This window comes from Danio rerio, chromosome 22 (assembly GCF_049306965.1).
Source record: "Danio rerio strain Tuebingen ecotype United States chromosome 22, GRCz12tu, whole genome shotgun sequence".
In the NCBI taxonomy this organism is placed as follows: Eukaryota; Metazoa; Chordata; class Actinopteri; order Cypriniformes; family Danionidae; genus Danio; species Danio rerio.
The window spans coordinates 40,733,034-40,750,879 of NC_133197.1; the positions used below are offsets into that span (position 1 = coordinate 40,733,034).

At 40.0% G+C, this 17,846-nt stretch overlaps 1 protein-coding gene across 4 annotated transcripts in view; it reads right to left on the minus strand.

The window, feature by feature from the left end:
• The window catches only part of si:ch211-126j24.1, a 94,499-nt gene that overhangs the window by 23,835 nt on the left and 52,818 nt on the right, over positions 1 to 17,846 (minus strand). For 2 of the 4 annotated variants that reach the window (XM_009296536.5, XM_009296534.5), the window contains exons 7-16: positions 17,403 to 17,486; positions 13,569 to 13,628; positions 8,114 to 8,262; positions 7,105 to 7,198; positions 6,810 to 6,896; positions 6,183 to 6,319; positions 3,226 to 3,358; positions 3,025 to 3,129; positions 706 to 812; positions 274 to 428 (exon numbers count right to left, since the gene is read on the minus strand). In XM_009296536.5, the coding sequence (XP_009294811.2) occupies positions 274 to 428; positions 706 to 812; positions 3,025 to 3,129; positions 3,226 to 3,358; positions 6,183 to 6,319; positions 6,810 to 6,896; positions 7,105 to 7,198; positions 8,114 to 8,262; positions 13,569 to 13,628; positions 17,403 to 17,486 (1,111 nt within the window). Of the gene's footprint in view, positions 1 to 273; positions 429 to 705; positions 813 to 3,024; positions 3,130 to 3,219; positions 3,359 to 6,182; positions 6,320 to 6,809; positions 6,897 to 7,104; positions 7,199 to 8,113; positions 8,263 to 13,568; positions 13,629 to 17,402; positions 17,487 to 17,846 lie in introns of all 4 variants that reach the window. The other 2 variants (XM_009296535.5, XM_009296533.5) reach the window with 1 other exon arrangement.

The window sequence follows — 17,846 nt, forward strand, 5'->3', positions numbered from 1 at the left end:
TAATCAAACAAACAATAAAACAAACAAACAAACAAACAAACAATCAATCAATCAATCAATCAATCAAAGAAACAAAAAACAATCAATTAACAAAAAAAAATCAATCAATTAATAATTTTAACACAAAATTGAAAAAAAAAATAAAGAAACAAACTAACAAACAATTGAAGATCAATCAATCAAGCTGCGTTACGATGTACAGTTCATTGACTGGTGCAGTGTATGTGTATATCTACAGCTTTGACTTATAGTGTTGCTCGGGCTGATATTTACCGACAGGGATGAGCAGGAAGCGGATGTAGTTGAGCCAGTCGGGGGTTTTGTTGGCGAGTTGCTCCACGAAGCAGCGCAGGACTGAACTCAGGTAACTCTGATCTCCAGCCACGGACACTTTCATGGTGGGAGGAGTCTGAGCGTTACAGTTACAGCTGACACACACACACACACACGCACACACACACACACACACACACACACACACACACACACACACACACACACACACACACAAATTAATTCAGAAAAACTGTTAATTATTACTTAATGCTAGGCCCACACAAAATGCTTACATGATTTAAGTTTACTTCATAAAATGGACTTTGCGTTTACTTTTTATAAGGGAAGGTATGTACCGTATAGCCCATTACAGCTAACAGTGAGCTGTAGCATTGTTACTGTGTAGTTTATGTGTTCAATGGTTCTTACAATCTCTGGATCCTGGTGACGATGGTGTTGAAGGCGGCCTGGACGTCTGCGGGGGAAACTGTGGACACGATGGGCTGCTTGTGCTCCTGCAGAAGCTCATTCAGATACTGAAACACCAACAGAGGAGACACGAAGAGTGTGAATAAAAGAACTGCTGCAGGAAACCAGAGCCTCCACATCAAAACAAGCAGAACCAGTGAGAAGAGCACTCAGGGTAATGCGTCAGCTTCATAACGGCCCCTATTAGAACAATGTGCTGTTTTAAACAGTGAACTCTCACACAAATAAACACATGTCTGATCATAACAGTGTTAATAACTCATCTCTAATAACTGATTTATTTCCTCTTTGTCATGATGACAGTAAATAATATTAGACTAGATATTCTTCAAGACACTTCTATACAGCTTAAAGTCACATTTAAAGGCTTCACTAGGGTAATTAGGCTAGTCATTGTATAACAGTGGTTTGTTCTGTAAACAATCCAAAACAAATATTTCTTAAGGGGGGTAATGCAATAATATTGACCTTAAAATTAGTTTAAAACAATTAAAAACAGCTTTTACTCTAGACGAAATAAAACAAATAAGGCTTTCTCCAGACTTTCTTTTATTTTACAGTACCATTAATAGTTTTGAGTAATAGTTTTATTCAGTAAAGTTCTGATGGACGGCATTTCTTCCAAATTGAAGATAAAATTTCATAACATTTATTTTGCATAAAATAGCCCACATGTTCACATTTTTTTAGCCAACAGAAGAATAATATATTTAGTTTTTAATATTAGTATATTTTCTTTTAGATGGAAATGTATATTTTCCAGCCAGGGTTGCTTAATAAACACCCCCTCGCATGAACTTGCAGCGAGTGAGACAGAGAAAATGAAAGCACATCAGAAGAAAGATCAGATGCTCAAGACAAAATAATGACAAATATTTAAAAATTTGTAAATCTATAACAGAGGTTTGTGATACAACAATTACAGCAGAGCATTGATTAAATTCTTATTCATTCGTTCATTTTCTTGTCGGCTTAGTCCCTTTATTAATCCGGGGTCGCCCCAGCGGAATGAACCGCCAACTTATCCAGCAAGTTTTTACGCAGAGGATGCCCTTCCAGCCGCAACCCATCTCTGGGAAAATGAAATTCCTATTTCCCACTAAAATTAAACAAGTAGACGAGTGAAGGACGAACAAAATTTTTTTTTGTATATTTTCCTTGTAAAACATGTTTTTTTCTTTTAGATCTTTCTTGATTTTTTTTTTTGTATATTTTTCTTGTAAAAACTTTTTTGTATATTTTTCTTGTAAAAAAACTTTTTTTGTATATTTGTCATGGAATTGTTTTATATATATATTTTTCTTGGAAAAAATATTTTGTATATTTTTCGTATAAATTTTTTGTATATTTTTCTTGAAATTTTTTTTTGTATATTTCTCTTGAAAAAAAATATTTTATATATTTTTCGTAGAATTTTTTTTGTTGTATATTTTCCTTGTTTTTCTTTTTTCTTGTAATTTGTATTTTTTTAATGAATTTCTTTTGGTATAATTTGTATCTTAATGTCAATGTATTTTTTGTTGGTCAGTTATCAACTAAATAAACAAGAATAAAGAATAACATCTGAGGTGACAAGCTTCAAAACCAGTCTACTTTATGCTTCAGCGCCAAAGCACGAACTGGTTTATCTAGAAAAGTGAAAACTATATTAAACTGTTTTCACTATTAATGACAAAATCATCCATTGCTCCGGTCAGTTTAAATTGAATTAGTTTAATCAAGTAATTTGAATAAGCAACACAGGCTTTAACAATGTATTTGCAGCACTTAAAGTGTGTCCAGATTACCTCAGCAGAACAAACTCAGTTGGAAGGATGAGAGAACTCAGAAACTCAATGTGAGAATGGAGATGTCTGCACATTTGTGCCAGTCTGTCAGATAAAACTGCTTAAAACACTTGAATATTTTTAAAGTAGTTAAAAGGGTTACGAAACACCAAAACACATGTTTTGAGCTGTTGACAGTCATATATGTGTCCCACTCTGCTAAAAACACTATTTAAGACAAAATCGTGTGATCTGACCAGGGCTTAAGAGCTGCAGAGAGTTATAAACAGTATTATAAACACTATCTGTAGGGTATTATGAGCTGAAACACACACACACACACACACACACACACACACACACACACACACACACACACACACACACACACACACACACACTCTCTCTCTCTAGGGACATCAGAGACTTATTTTACATCTTTAGTTATTAAGTATATTTATTAACAAAAATAAACGTCTGAATATCCAATCACCTGCCCCTGCCAGTCTGTAGTGTTAATCAGGATGATGTTTTCGGGCAGATGTTCGTCCGAGTTCAGGATCTGGTTGAGCTGATCGTACACTGATTTCCTAGGCACCTGTGACAGACAGAGACGGCGTCAGATTGGGAAACGTGTGTGTGTGTGTGCTTCTCTCAGCATCTGCTTCTCCCGGGATCACACACTTACACAAACCTGCGTGATGAGCCGTGAGTCTGGCGAGGTCTCGCTCTCGATGCTGCTGGTGCGGTCGCTCTGAGCTTTGGAGTTCTGCCGGTCCTTCATGGATGTGCTGCGAGGACGCCTCTGCAGTTTACTGTCCGCTTTACTGCACACACAGCAAGGACAAACACTGATTAGCAATGCACAACACATCCTGCAGCTCACATCTATTCATTTTTCCCTGTATTTCATCAGCAATCAGCTTATTCATCAGAGGTCACCACAAGGGAATGAACCGCAAACTTATCCAGCATTTGTTTTACACAGCGGATGCCCTTCTAGCCACAACCCTGTACTGGGAAACCCCCATACACTCTAACATTCACACACCCATACACTACAGCCAATTTAGTCAATTCCCCTATAGCGCATGTTTGGACTATTGGGGAAACCGGAGCACCTGAAGGAAACCCACGTTAACACGGGGAGAACATGCAAACTCCACACAGAAATGCCAACTGACCCAGCTGGGACTCGAACCAGTGACCTTCTTGCTGTGAGGCCAGAGCTAACCCCTGTGCCGGCCTTCATCTGCTCTATTTGTTAAACTATCTTTGTGTGTGTATGTGTGTCTGATCAGAGCTCATTAATATTCACAACCCTTCCAAATATGGTCAAAATAGACCCTGTCTTCTTATGGAACATATATTTGAGATGATGATAGATGATTTGTATTTTAACGGTAAAGGTTTGTAATAATATGCAGTTCTGCACATCTGCCACCAGGCACTTTCCTACAATCCCTCCATATCTCTATAAAAGCACTGTGCTCTTCAGAGTGTGCCTCACACAGGTAAGTGGGCTTGACAAACCAACTGTAGAAACACTCTTCTCTTCATATGCACCAGGCGCTTTAGTTAAACTCCATCTTATAAGGACTCAACTCAATGCATTTCAGCATGTAGACATGGTCAAGACGATCTGCTGCAGTTCAGAGCGAGCATCAGAATGGGGAAGAAAGGGGATTTAAGAGACTTTGAACGTGGCATGGTTGTTGCTGCCAGACGGGCTGCTCTGAGTATTTCAGAAACTGCTGATCTACTGGGATTTTCACACACAACCATCTCTAGGGTTTACAGAGAATGCTCCGACAAAGAGGAAATATCCAGTGAGCGGCAGTTCTGTGTGCGCAAATGCCTTGTTGATGAGGCCAGAGGTCAGAGGAGAATGGCCAGACTGGTTCCAGCTGATAGAAAGGCAACAGTAACTCAAATAAGCACTCGTTACAAGCGAGCTCTGCAGAAGAGCATCTCTGAACACACAACACGGCCAACCTTGAGTCTCCATTTCTGCTGTCGCATACTTGGGTCAGAATTTGGCCTCAACAACATGAAAGCATGGATCATCCTGCCTTGTATCAGCGGTTCAGGCTGGTGGTGGTGGTGTAATGGTGTGGGGGAGATTTTCTTTGGGTCCATTAGTACCAATTGAGCATCAACGCCACAGCCTACCTGAGTATTGCTGCTGACCATGTCCATCCCTTTATGAGCACAGTGTCTCCATCTTCTGATGGCTACTTCCAGCAGGATAACGCAGCATGTCATAAAGCTCAATCATCTCAGACTGATGAACATGACGATGAGTTCACTGTACTCAAATGGCCTCCACAGTCACCAGAGCTCAATCCAATAGAGCAGCTTTGGGATAAGGTGGAACGGGAGATTGGCATCATGGATGTGCAGCCGAAATCTCTGAGGAATATTTCCAGTAGCTTGTTGAATCTACGCCACAAAGGATTTAGGCACTTCTGAAGCCAAAAGGTGGTCCAACTCAGGACTAGTAAAATGTACCTAATAAAGTGGCCAGTGAGTGTATATCGTTAGTATAGCTAGATTAGCACAACAGTATGCTAGTTACCTATAGTGTGTATATTCATGATGATGTTTATTAAGCGTTAAGCACTGTAGTCCTCCGAAACATGACATTTGGTTCCACTGTGTCCACACTTGATAATAAAGCTCGACTTGTTTCCATTGTTTCTTCGGTCTGAAGCGCATTAATCGAGCAGACTGTGCATCATAATGTGTGTGGCGTCTTTTTTGTGTCCCGAGGCGCTGCAGAAACAAGCTAAAAGAGGCGAATCATTGATGCGTTCCAGCCTGACGAGTCTTAATGAGCTCATTAGCCAACACACACAGACACACACACACACACACACACACACACACACACAGATGGGGCTTCTTCAGCTCAGCACTTTCTGTCCTGTGGGCTTTCACAACATAAACTCTCTTAAAACGCTTCACACATCACTCACTGTAATAAACGCTGACTCGCTGTTACCCAGTGATGGTGTCAAATACTGGGTCAAAATACAGCACTATAAAAAACGTCTTGGTTACTAACGTAACCCTCGTTCCTTGAATTGGGAACTCCGACGTGTGTCTGGTAGACACTTTGGGAGAACTTTAGTCGACCAATCACACTGAAGAGTCTGAAAACTGGCCAATGAATGCCAATGAGTGGGCAGAGCTGGGCTCTGCAGGTGCCAGTGATTAATCATTAGTCCAGTATACAGCTGGTGCATGCAGAGCGAGCCTTTAGATTTTTGCCTGCTGAAGAGCCGAACACTTAGCTAACAACTGGAGACTCAGCTGCTGTGGCATCAGAGACACACGTCTCCGTTCCCTATTTGAGGAACGAGGGTTCCATTAGTAACCGAGACATTTCCCTTCGTGGGAACTCTGATGTGTGTCTGGAAGACACTGGGAGAGGGTATGGAAAATGCCACAGCAGCTTAACCTGTCACACACCTGATGTGTCTGTCTGATGTGTTCCCATGAAGGGGAACCAGAGTCATGTTAGACAGAACACAGACGATACAGAGAGGCTGTGAAATCAAGTCAATCAGACAGGTGTGTGTGTGTGTGTGTTTTAACTGGGTGACGTGTGTGTCTGAGTGAGTGTATATGTGTTTGTGTGTGTGTTACCTGGGTGACATGTGTGTCTGAGACTCAGCTTTGCAGAGTTTTCCGAGCGCTCCTACTGTCTTCTCTGTGTTTGTGTCCCAGCTCATGTTGCTGTCACACACTGCCACACCACTGCCCGCCTCGTCCTCCAGCAGCTCCTGCACACACATGCATCAGCACACACACATTAGCACACACTCCTTTTCTCTCTCACAGACATTAGCACATAAACACACACTCTCTCTGTCTCTTACACACACTCTCTCTCAGACAGACACACACACACACACACACTTTTTCACATGTGTACTGATGCGTGTATGTGTGTGCTGATGTGTTGTGTGTGTATGTGTGTGTGCTGATGCATGTGTGTGTGTGTGTTTGCGTGTTCTGATACATGTGTGTGTGTGTGTGTGTGTGTGTGTGTCTGTGTGTGCTAACTCGTATGTTTGTGTTAGTATGTGTCTGCTTATGTGTGTGTGCTGATATGTGCGTGTGTGTGTGCGTATGTGTGTTTGTGCTGATACATGTGTGTGTATGTGTGTGTGCTGATGCATGTGTAAATGTGTGTGTGCTAATGTGTGTTTGTGTTCCGATGCATGTGTGTGTGTGTGTGTGTGTGTTTGTGTGTGTGTGTGTGAGACTGACCGCTGCTGTGGAGTCCACCACTGTAGAGTCGTCTGGATATCGGCTTGATACTGCTCTGTTCTTATCCACTGTTAACAGATCACCACACTGCAGGCATACACACACACACACACACACACACACACACACACACAAACAAAGATCAGCAATTTTAGTTTTGCAACCCTTACAAACACTCGATCTGATGTACTTACAAACACTATATCATGCTACAAAGGGTCAGTTCACACAAAAATGACAATCCTGCCATTATTGTGTGTGTGTGTGTGTGTGTGTGTGTGTGTGTTGTACATACAGCAGCCGGCGTGTCTCTCGGCTGGCTCTTCTGACTGTGCAGACTGCCGATCTCCGTCTGTGAGCTGGAGTGAGACATTCCCTCAAAGAACGGCCTTGAGAAGAAAACACACACACACACACACACATACACACACACAAACACACACACACACACACACACACAAACGTACAATATAAAAACAGGCTGAAAGCCAGACGCTGGTCAGAAACACAGCACCAGTCGTGTTCTTTAAGTGCTGTCTACACTGGCAGCACATCTGCAGAGACAAAGCAACTGGAAGTCCTTGATTTTCACTGAACGTCAATGAAAGCGCTGGCCATGTTCACTCATGTATCTCCTGAGTTGATGCATTACGCTCTGCAGCCCCTACTCAAACACATTCTCCTGCAGAACAGTCATTTGTCGCGACCAAAAATGTAGGCCTTGTCAAAATAAAAATGTTTCAGTGACTTTAATAAGAGAATCCAGAAGCAGGAACGACTAGTAAAACCAACAATGCACTGGGAATAACTTCAGGAACAAAGACAAAACTTGTTATCCAACAGCCCAAATCAGCAAAAGGTGCAGTGCTGGTGCTGGTGTAATGGTGTGGGGGAGATTTTCTTGGCACACTTTGGGTCCATTAGCACCACAGCCAACAGTACCAACCTGAGTATTGCTGCTGACCATGTCCATCCCTTTATGAGCACAGTGTCTCCATCTTCTGATGGCTACTTCCAGCAGGATAACGCAGCATGTCATAAAGCTCAATCATCTCAGACTGCTGAACATGACGATGAGTTCACTGTACTCAAATGGCCTCCACAGTCACCAGAGCTCAATCCAATAGAGCAGCTTTGGGATGTGGTGGAACGGGAGATTGGCATCACAGAGCGCCAATCATCTCAGACTGGTACTAGTAAGGTGTACCTAATAAAGTGGCCGGTGAGTGTATATATAAGGTCTGTGTCTGAAATAAAAGTATGGGAGTTGTCGCTTTTTTAGCGTGTAGCATGACTGAACGTACTTGAGTTTGGGTTTTGGGGTGCTGAGGAGACTCTCGTTGTCCTCCATCTCTGGGCCGCTGTCGCTCTGGTTATAAACCTCCAGACTGTCGTACAGAAGATCCAGATCTTCCACCTCCTGTGTCTGATCCACCGGATCCGAGTCCAAGACCTGTTACAGTAAAAGTAAAATCAGCAATTAACAAGCCTGTAGCAAATACATAGTTATGCCAATAGGTGGCAAAAAGCAAACCTGAGTTAACTAAAGTAATCGATGAAGTAACTGAGTTAACTAAAGTAATCGATGAAGTAACTGAGTTACTAAAGTAATCGATGAAGTAACTGAGTTACTAAAGTAATCGATAAAGTAACTGAGTTACTAAAGTAATCAATAAAGTAACTGAGTTACTTAAAGTAATCGATGAAATAACTGAGTTAACTAAAGTAATCGATGAAGTAACTGAGTTAACTAAAGTAATCGATGAAGTAACTGAGTTATTAAAGTAATCGATGAAGTAACTGAGTTACTAAAGTAATCGATAAAGTAACTGAGTTACCTAAAGTAATCGATAAAGTAACTGAGTTACTAAAGTAATCGATAAAGTAACTGAGTTACCTAAAGTAATCGATAAAGTAACTGAGTTACTAAAGTAATCGATGAAGTAACTGAGTTAACTAAAGTAATCGATGAAGTAACTGAGTTACCTAAAGTAATCGATGAAGTAACTGAGTTACTAAAGTAATCGATAAAGTAACTGAGTTACCTAAAGTAATCGATAAAGTAACTGAGTTACCTAAAGTAATCGATAAAGTAACTGAGTTACTAAAGTAATCGATGAAGTAACTGAGTTAACTAAAGTAATCGATGAAGTAACTGAGTTAACTAAAGTAATCGATGAAGTAACTGAGTTATTAAAGTAATCGATGAAGTAACTGAGTTACTAAAGTAATCGATAAAGTAACTGAGTTACCTAAAGTAATCGATAAAGTAACTGAGTTACTAAAGTAATCGATAAAGTAACTGAGTTACCTAAAGTAATCGATAAAGTAACTGAGTTACTAAAGTAATCAATAAAGTAACTGAGTTACTTAAAGTAATCGATGAAATAACTGAGTTACTTAAATCAATGAAGTAATTAAGTTACTTAAAGTAATCGATAAAGTAATTGAGTTACTAAAGTAATCGATAAACTGAGTTACCTAAAGTAATCGATAAAGTAACTAAGTTAACTAAAGTAATCGATGAAGTATTTGAGTTACTAAAGTAATCGATAAAGTAACTGAGTTACCTAAAGTAATCGATAAAGTAACTGAGTTACTAAAGTAATCGATAAAGTAACTGAGTTACTAAAGTAATCGATAAAGTAACTGAGTTACCTAAAGTAATCAATAAAGTACTTGAGTTACCTAAAGTAATCGATAAAGTATTTCCGTTACTTTTTGAATGAAGTAACTAGTAGCTATAACTAGTTACTATTTTTCAGTAACTAGCTCAATGCTGGTGGTCAGTATGCTCGTGGCCAATTGGTAGGTGCACACGGAACCTGCGCGCACAGTACTCTGCATATTTCCACAGACTTTTAGCCAATCATTAAGTTTGTTTATTTAGTGTAAATGTGTGTAAATTTATATTTATTCACTTTTTAAATTGATTTCAGTAATATTACTAATTAATATGAAAATATTCATTGGATTTATTTAAATACAGTTTATATGGTAATACTTTCTTTTAGTAAATATAAATTATAAAATACTTGCTTTGTTCACCAATTAAGTGGATCTATTGGATTTGCACTTTAAACATCAAATAAAAGTTAAAAATCTATTACTTTTTATTTCATATAATAATTTTTAGTTTTGATTCTCCCAAAATAATTCTGCATAAATCAGCAGATTTTTTAAATGACAAAATTCTGTGCAAAAAAAGCAAAAAAAGAATAAAATCTGCAGATTCTGTCTGGCTCTAGTTATATTAGTGTGTGAGCTTTTGTGCACAACAAATGTATGTTTACAAGCATGTCCGAAAACAATGGCGGTCACAAGTCACTGGGATTGTTATTTTGTGGTTGCAGGCTGAAAAGTTTGGGAACCCCTGCCCTAATCCATACCTGCCAACATTTATTTTAGAATTTCTGGGAGTTTAATTATTATTATTATTATTAAATAATATTGCTACCACCGCCATTCAAATCCCGCATCTAACACTCTGCAGATATCGACAGCCATCTGGGTGGTTTGTTTCCAGATTGAGGTCAAAAGCAATTTGAGATTTGTATATCATAGGAAATACGTTTCTGTGTGGAGTTTGCATGTTCTCCCCTTGTTGGTGTGGGTTTTCTCCAGGTACTCCGGTTTCCCTCAAGGTCCAAACACTTGCGCTATAGGGGAACTGATCAACTAAATTGGCTGTAGTGTATGAGTGTGTGTGTGTGATTGAGTGTGTATCCCAGTACTGGGTTGCAGCGGTGTAAAACATGCTGGAATAGTTGGCGGTTCATTCTGCTGTTGTGACGCCTGATGAATAAAGGGACTAAGCTGAAGGGAAATGAATGAATGAGAATCATCTGTGCAGTCAATGGTTCTTTAAAGATCTGTGGACTGAAAGCATCTTTAGGGAACTCAAAACAATCCTTCTATAACAGCGCTGTAAAAACCCTCTTTAGGGCTCTATTTTTAGGAGTACACTGCATTGAAAAGCTCATGTTAAGTAAGTAAGTTACTCAATGTAGCAGCCTGCCAACGCAACCCAACTGTGTCATCACCCTCAATCCGGAAGTCGCTGGAAACAAATCCGCATCATTTCCTGTGGGGTTTGGATGAGGGAATGTGGGCTAAGGGAAATCAGAGTCAAATGGCTACCAACTAACAAGCTTAGCCTCTAACAATGAGAGCGTAAAGCTCTTTAAATCTGGCCCGCCGGCTAGAGAAGCCAGTCTGACCCGCAGTAACTCGTGTGTCCTCTCAGAAGAGCAGATCTCACGCTGCAAATCAAAACTACGCTCACACTTCAGCAGCCGATCAATCAGTGCCGAGTCCCAGAGCTGCTTTTATAAAGGCTGAATTTCATGGCTGAGATCATTCGGTGATTACAAAGCACAGGAGCGCAAAGTAAAGCAGAAGTTCAGGCCAAGATTTCTCTACAATGTAAAAATTCTACAGTAAGAATGCATAACCTGGCTAACAGTACGCTACCCGAATATATACAGTGATTGAGCGAATAATAAGTGAATAGGGAATATGCTGAGCTAGTGTTCTTCCCATACTGATAAACCTCCGGTGAGCTGTTATTGTGAGTTTTTTCCATTTTATACGGTTCCTTTTACAGCATCGATGTTGTAATGTTATTGAAATACAATCAATTAAACAGACTTTGGCATTCATTAAGCTGCTCAAGCGTAAAACAAGACAAAAACCCATTTACTCGCACACGCCCGTCACAATCAGCAGGCTAGCGCAGAAGCTCCATTGAATATACTGGAGTAAAATAAATGCTCATATTATGAAGACATGGCGGGGGAAATGTAATGTAATGCAGTGCTTCTTGTACAATCTGACACCCACTTTACATCAGATATCTAACCCTAACCCTAGCCAGTGGAGATCACTGATTTATAAAGAAAACAGACCTTAAATGCGCAGATTTTGCATTGACATACAGTTCACCGGAAGGGCTTAACCCAGGTTACTGGCAAATTAAAAGTCCTATTAGCATGCTTGGGCATATACCGCATAATAATTAACTTTCCCTGAATATCTTAAAGTGTATACGTTGATTTTAGACTCTTATTGTATGTATTTACAATGCAATATCGATGGTAAAAAAACAGTAGCAGTGGTCGTCGAAAATGTACTGTAAAATGTAGACATTTATTTTACATTCCTACTGTATTTTTTAACGTTATAATTCCGACAATAAAAAATACAGCAACTGTGCTTGAGGGATTTTTACAGTAAAATGTGGACATTTATTTTACATTACTACTGTTTTTTCACGGACAGTAAAACAGTAGCTGTGGTTGTCAGAAGTTTACCATAAAATGTAGAAATTGATTTTAGATTTCTACAGTATTTTTACAGTAAAGTTTTGATGCTAAAAATTAATGGCAGCTGTGTTTGTCGAAATTATACCTTAACATGTCGACATTTATTATAAGTTCCTACTATATTTTTCATGGTAACATTTCACTGGTAAAAAGCAGCTGTGGTTGTTGGAATTTTAACTTAAAATGTAGAAATTAATTTTATGTTCGTGCTTTATTTTTCATGGTAAAAATCAGAGAGTAAAACACAATAGCCGTGGCTGTCAGAAGTTTACCATAAAATGTAGAAATTGATTTTAGATTTCTACAATATTTTTACAGTACATTTTTTATGCAAAAAAATTAACGGCGGCTGTGTTTGTCAAAATTATACCTTAAAATGTAGACATTTATTTTATGTTCCTGCTTTATTTTTTACGGTAAAATTTTGAGAGTAAAAGCAAAAGGTTAGCTGCGGTTGTCAGAGTTTACCATAAAATGTAGACATTTATTTTAAGTTCCTACTGTATTTTTTAATGTTATAATTCCAACAGTAAAAAACAGCAGCTGTGCTTGTTGGATTTTTACAGTGAAATGTAGTGATCTATTTTACTGTAAAAATGGCAGCTGTGGTTGACGGAATTTTGCTATAAAATGTAGACATTTATTTTACGCTCCCACTGTTTTCTTTACAATACAATTTCGATGGTAAAAACTGGAAGTTGTGTTTTCGGATTTTTACTGTAAAATGTTGAAATTTATTTTACGTTCCCACTGTAATTTTAACGTTAAGTCCAACAGTAAAAACAGTAACTGTGCTTGTTGGATTTTTACAGTAAAATGTAGACATTTATTTTACATTACTACAGTTTTTCATGGTAAAACTCAGAGTAAAACACAGTAGCCGAGGTTGTCAGAAGTTTACCATAAATTGTAGAAATTGATTTTAGATTTCTACAGTATTTTTACAGTAAAATTTTGATGTTAAAAATTAATGGCAGCTGTGTTTGTCGAAATTACACCTTAACATGTCGACATTTATTATAAGTTCCTACTATATTTTTCATGGTAACATTTCACCGGTAAAAAGCAGCTGTGGTTGTTGGAATTTTAACTTAAAATGTAGAAATTTATTTTACGTTTCTACTTATTTTTTTACGGTAAAGTTCAGGGCCGATGGAGGGACTCAACCAGGGTTACACCTCCACTCTTTACCAGAATTGCCATGGGGTTATTAATGAGCACAGAGAGTCAGGACCTCGATTTAACATCTCATCCAAAAGCATTAGGACTCACACAGACCACAGGTTGAGCGCCCCCTGCTGGCCTCTCTAACACCACATCCAACAGCAACCTAGTGTTCCCATGTGCTCTCCCATGCAGACACTGACCAGGCTCAGCCCTGCTTAGCTTCAGTGAGTAAGCAAACCACATTTAAGACATAAACAAGCAAACTCACCTCATCAGACACTTTGAATCTCTTCAGGAGAGCCACAAACTTCTGCTTGAAATTGGGTTGCTGTAGAGAGAAAACGCCATTAAATGTCAATCAGAGCCTTGAGGCGTGTTTACATGATAATCAAGACCGGTTTGTGCCTTTTAAACACTCAATTTAAAGATCCACTGCAGCGAGAGTTATACCTGCACTGATCCACCTCTGCCTACAGTATCAACCATCAGAGATGAGAAATAATACAAATACTATGCTACTACACTTAAAGAGCCCCTATTATGGGTTTTTGAGAATGACCTAACATACAGTGTGAAACACAGCTCTGAGTGAAGTGAAATATCCAGCTGAGGCTTCAATCTGAAGGTGGACAGTGTTTAAAACGATTGATTCATCTAAAAAAAGAGTCGACTTATAGTGGTTTGAATGAATCGTCTTGATAACGAGTGTTTGCGCGAGTGATTTACATCTTAAGTCAAGGCAAAGGGGCGAATACACATCCTGCGGCGTGATACGTGCGTATGGCGTGAGTGATGCGAATTGTGTGAAAGGTGTGGTGCGAATGGCGCGGATTGAACGTTTTGCGCGTTTGACGCAAGTTTACCCCTTGGTTTCGAGTGTGCTCCTGAAAGATCTTCGTATGATGGGTTATTCACCCACAGGGAAGGGCTAAGGCAGGCATGTCCAAACTCAGTCCTGGAGGGCCGGTGTCCTGCAAAGTTTAGTTCCAACCCCAATCAGACACACATGGGCTAGCTAATCAAGCTCTTACTAGGCTTTCTAGAAACATCCTTGCAGGTGTGTTGAGGCAAGCTGGAGCTAAAATCTGCAGGACACCGACCCTCCTGGACAGAGTTTGGACACCCCTGGGCTAATGGGTAGAATTGGGAATGGGCCAATGACACTGATGATACACAGGGGGGGAACACAGGTGGAACTGATAAACAAAATGAAACGGTGTGAAACAGAACAAAGGAGCACATGATGAAGGTCACATGATGAAAACACAAGGGTCTGACAACTTTACTCCACTACTTATTTACAACTTTTTACTTTTCCTCCTCACATTTTCACACAAATACCTGTACTTTCTACTCCTTACTGTTTTAAATCTCGTTCCGGAAAGAATCTGTTATTGTAAATTTGTTTGGGGACTGGTAAGTGTTTTACGTCTTGTATATATTTTTTTTAAAATGTACATTTGTTTCGTCCTTGGTAAAAAAAAAATCAATCCAAGCTCATTCTGAAAGCGCAGGACGTTTCTGGAGACCGCGTTTTACGTGGCCGGAGGAACGTATGGCCGCATTTGGTTTTTTCGAGCGAACGCTATGGGGCGGTGTGACGCCGCTCCTCTTCTTCGCGCTCGCCGGCTGTGACTGACGGCTCACTCACCTCCGTGTAGAGGGCTTTCCCGCCGCAACCAGTTTGTCTGCTTAGCTCGTGGTGTTACGTCGGCGGAGCGGAGGTCTGGAGGAGGAGGAGCCACCCACGGCAACGACCAGGTTCGCTTCCGGGGAAGAGCGGTTCCAGAAAGCAGGTAAGATTAAAAACAAAATCGAAAAGCGAACGAGTTCGTGACGAGGCGAGAATGCAGCGAAATCCGGTCAAAATTGGACGAGGGCTTTTGCTTTTCTTTTTCTGGACGGCTTTTGTAAATCGTCACTTGGGTTTAGGGAAGGAGGAGGAGGACGGCTGGGTCGGCCGCCCAGTCGATCGTTCAGTCATTCGGCCAGTCGGACAGACAGTCGCTCAACAGCGGCCTCCGGCGGCTTTTTGGGTGAGAACAACGCAGATGCAAACGGTGCGCGCTCCCGTAAGGCGTTCGAGACGTGAAAAAGAGCGGCACAGCGGCCTCTCGCAGAGTCGCGAAAACAAAAACTGCAAAAATACGTACCTCCCAGGACGTGTTTCGCGGTCGGCAGAAACGTCCGCGGGGCTACGTTTCCACAATGATCCTAAGTCATTGTGTAATACGACAGGTAAAAATGTTTTCCAAAATGTACATTTGTCTCGAGCTGCGTCAAAGTGTTTCACACTGTAATGTTTGTAATGTAGGTACCAACACGAAACTAAAACAGGAAGAGTAATATATACTGCTTACTTGCGTACATATTTCAGGCCGTCCTACATTACTTTGACTTAAGTACAAAAGTGCAGTCAGTACTTCAACTTTTACCAGAGTGGCTTTAAGCATGAGTATCTGTACTTCTCCTCGAGTAAAGGATGTGTGTACTTTTGCCATCTCTAATGTATTTATGGCACAGTTAAGCTTAGTTTCATAACCCCCCTTAAAAGTGGGACTGGTTTGTGTTTAACGAATGTGCTTAGGAAAGGGAAGGAGTGTCTACATTGTACTGTCGCTCTGGTTTTACACACTGATCCTGGGTTAGTTAACATGTGGGTTCCTGATGGTGAGCTTAAGATAAGAGGATTGAAACATCACCTTTTAAAACCCTCAGCACTGGATAACACGCTGCTTCTAGCAGGTAGCAGCCTGAAACGACTTGTATCAAGACAATGAATTAATCATGATAATATATTGAGCCGTTTTAATAATTGTACGCTGTGGCAGGAACTGGAAGCGTTCGTGAATTCAATGGTAACACTTTATAATAACTACACACGGTGAATCATTTATTAAGCATTCGCAAATAGTTCAGTCCTCATTTGTTAAGCATTAACTCTACATTAACAGATGTTAGTAAGCAGTTTATAAATACAGCTACAAATGCTGTTCATCTATGATGTGCTTAATGATTGTGTTTTCATACATGTTAATGATTATTGTTTCTAAATTAAGCATCACAGTATTCACAAACCTTTGTATTTAAGTGTAGTTGGTGGTTTTTAAGAAGTATATAGTATTGGTTACTCTGTATGCTACCTGACAAACGTCTTGTTGACTTTCCAAGTTTTAGGAACACAAGTAATATCTGTTCTTCTAGTTGATGATTTGGTGTCAGAAGTGTCTCTATGAAAGGTGAAGGCCTCTAGATTTTGCTGATTTGAGCTCAGTAAATCTGATCATGTCTTGATGTTGACTGATTTGATGAGGACAGTGCGGTCTAACTCTGCTCAGACTAAAGTCTCATCACTGAACAGAAATAATGTCCAGTATAGAATATAAAGTCCTGCTGCAGTGGAGACAGAATGAAGATTGTGTCTGACTCCATCATGAGCTTGGAGGACTGCATCCATACATCTCTGACATGACTCAAATCACTGATTAATAAAGTCATCTGGAATGAAGAAGAAAGCCTTCAGCAGGACTCCCAGAGTTCATCAAGAGTCTTTGTGTTCATCTTTAACCCCTCCTCCTCCATCAGCTCAATAATGTTCATACTGGTGACTGGGCTGGCCAATCCTGGAGCAGCTTGACCTTCTCTGCTTTCAGGAGCTTTGATGTGGAGGCTGGAGTATGAGCAGGAGCGCTATCCTGCTGGAGAATTGTCCCTCTCCTGTGGTTTGTAATGTAATGGGCAGCACAGATGTCTTGATACCTGCAGGCTGCAGACGTCTCGCACACCTCCATACTGAATGAACCCCAAACCATGATTTCTCCTTCACCAAACTTGACTGATTTCTATGAGAATCTTGGTCCATGCAGAATCACACAGCCCCATAGCATTTGTTTTAAAGACGAAATGGAGCCAGAAGTACCTCTGGGTACATATTTCATGGTCTTCAGAAATGTAGACAGGGCTACGTATGCACAATGAGCCTGTGTTTTTATTTCGTCTGATTTTTACATCTGAGGTTCCCCAGGGTTTATTTCCAGGTCAGATCACTTTCTGTCACGTGCTCAGTTTTTTATTAAAACAGAATGAGTCCGTCAGTACTTACCCGGGTCATAGATGTGGTTCTTATCATTTTCCTTCGAGATTTTTTTGGCTTCCTCTGCACATCGTCATCCTCATCATAAAGGTCCTGAAACAGAAGATTATCAATATTAATAGGATATATTCAAGCTTTTTGTTGCAACTAGATCTTATTAAAAGATACAGGGGTGAATTCAGAAACTGGACTCGGGTTTGAGCAAGTCTTAAGGTGCATCTACTTGGGCTAAATGCGCTTTTTCTAATTTAACCCTTGAGCACTGTTCAAATTGACTCCCCTTCTGTTATGTTCGGGATGAAAACATTCACTGAATTAAACTGCAGTAAAATGCATCAGATTAATATTCTTTTCAATTTATATTTGCATAAATCTGTTAACTAACCTTAGCTAAATGTTTTTAAAAATTACATGATTTTAGCTGTTTACTTGCCAAATTTATAAATGATGTCA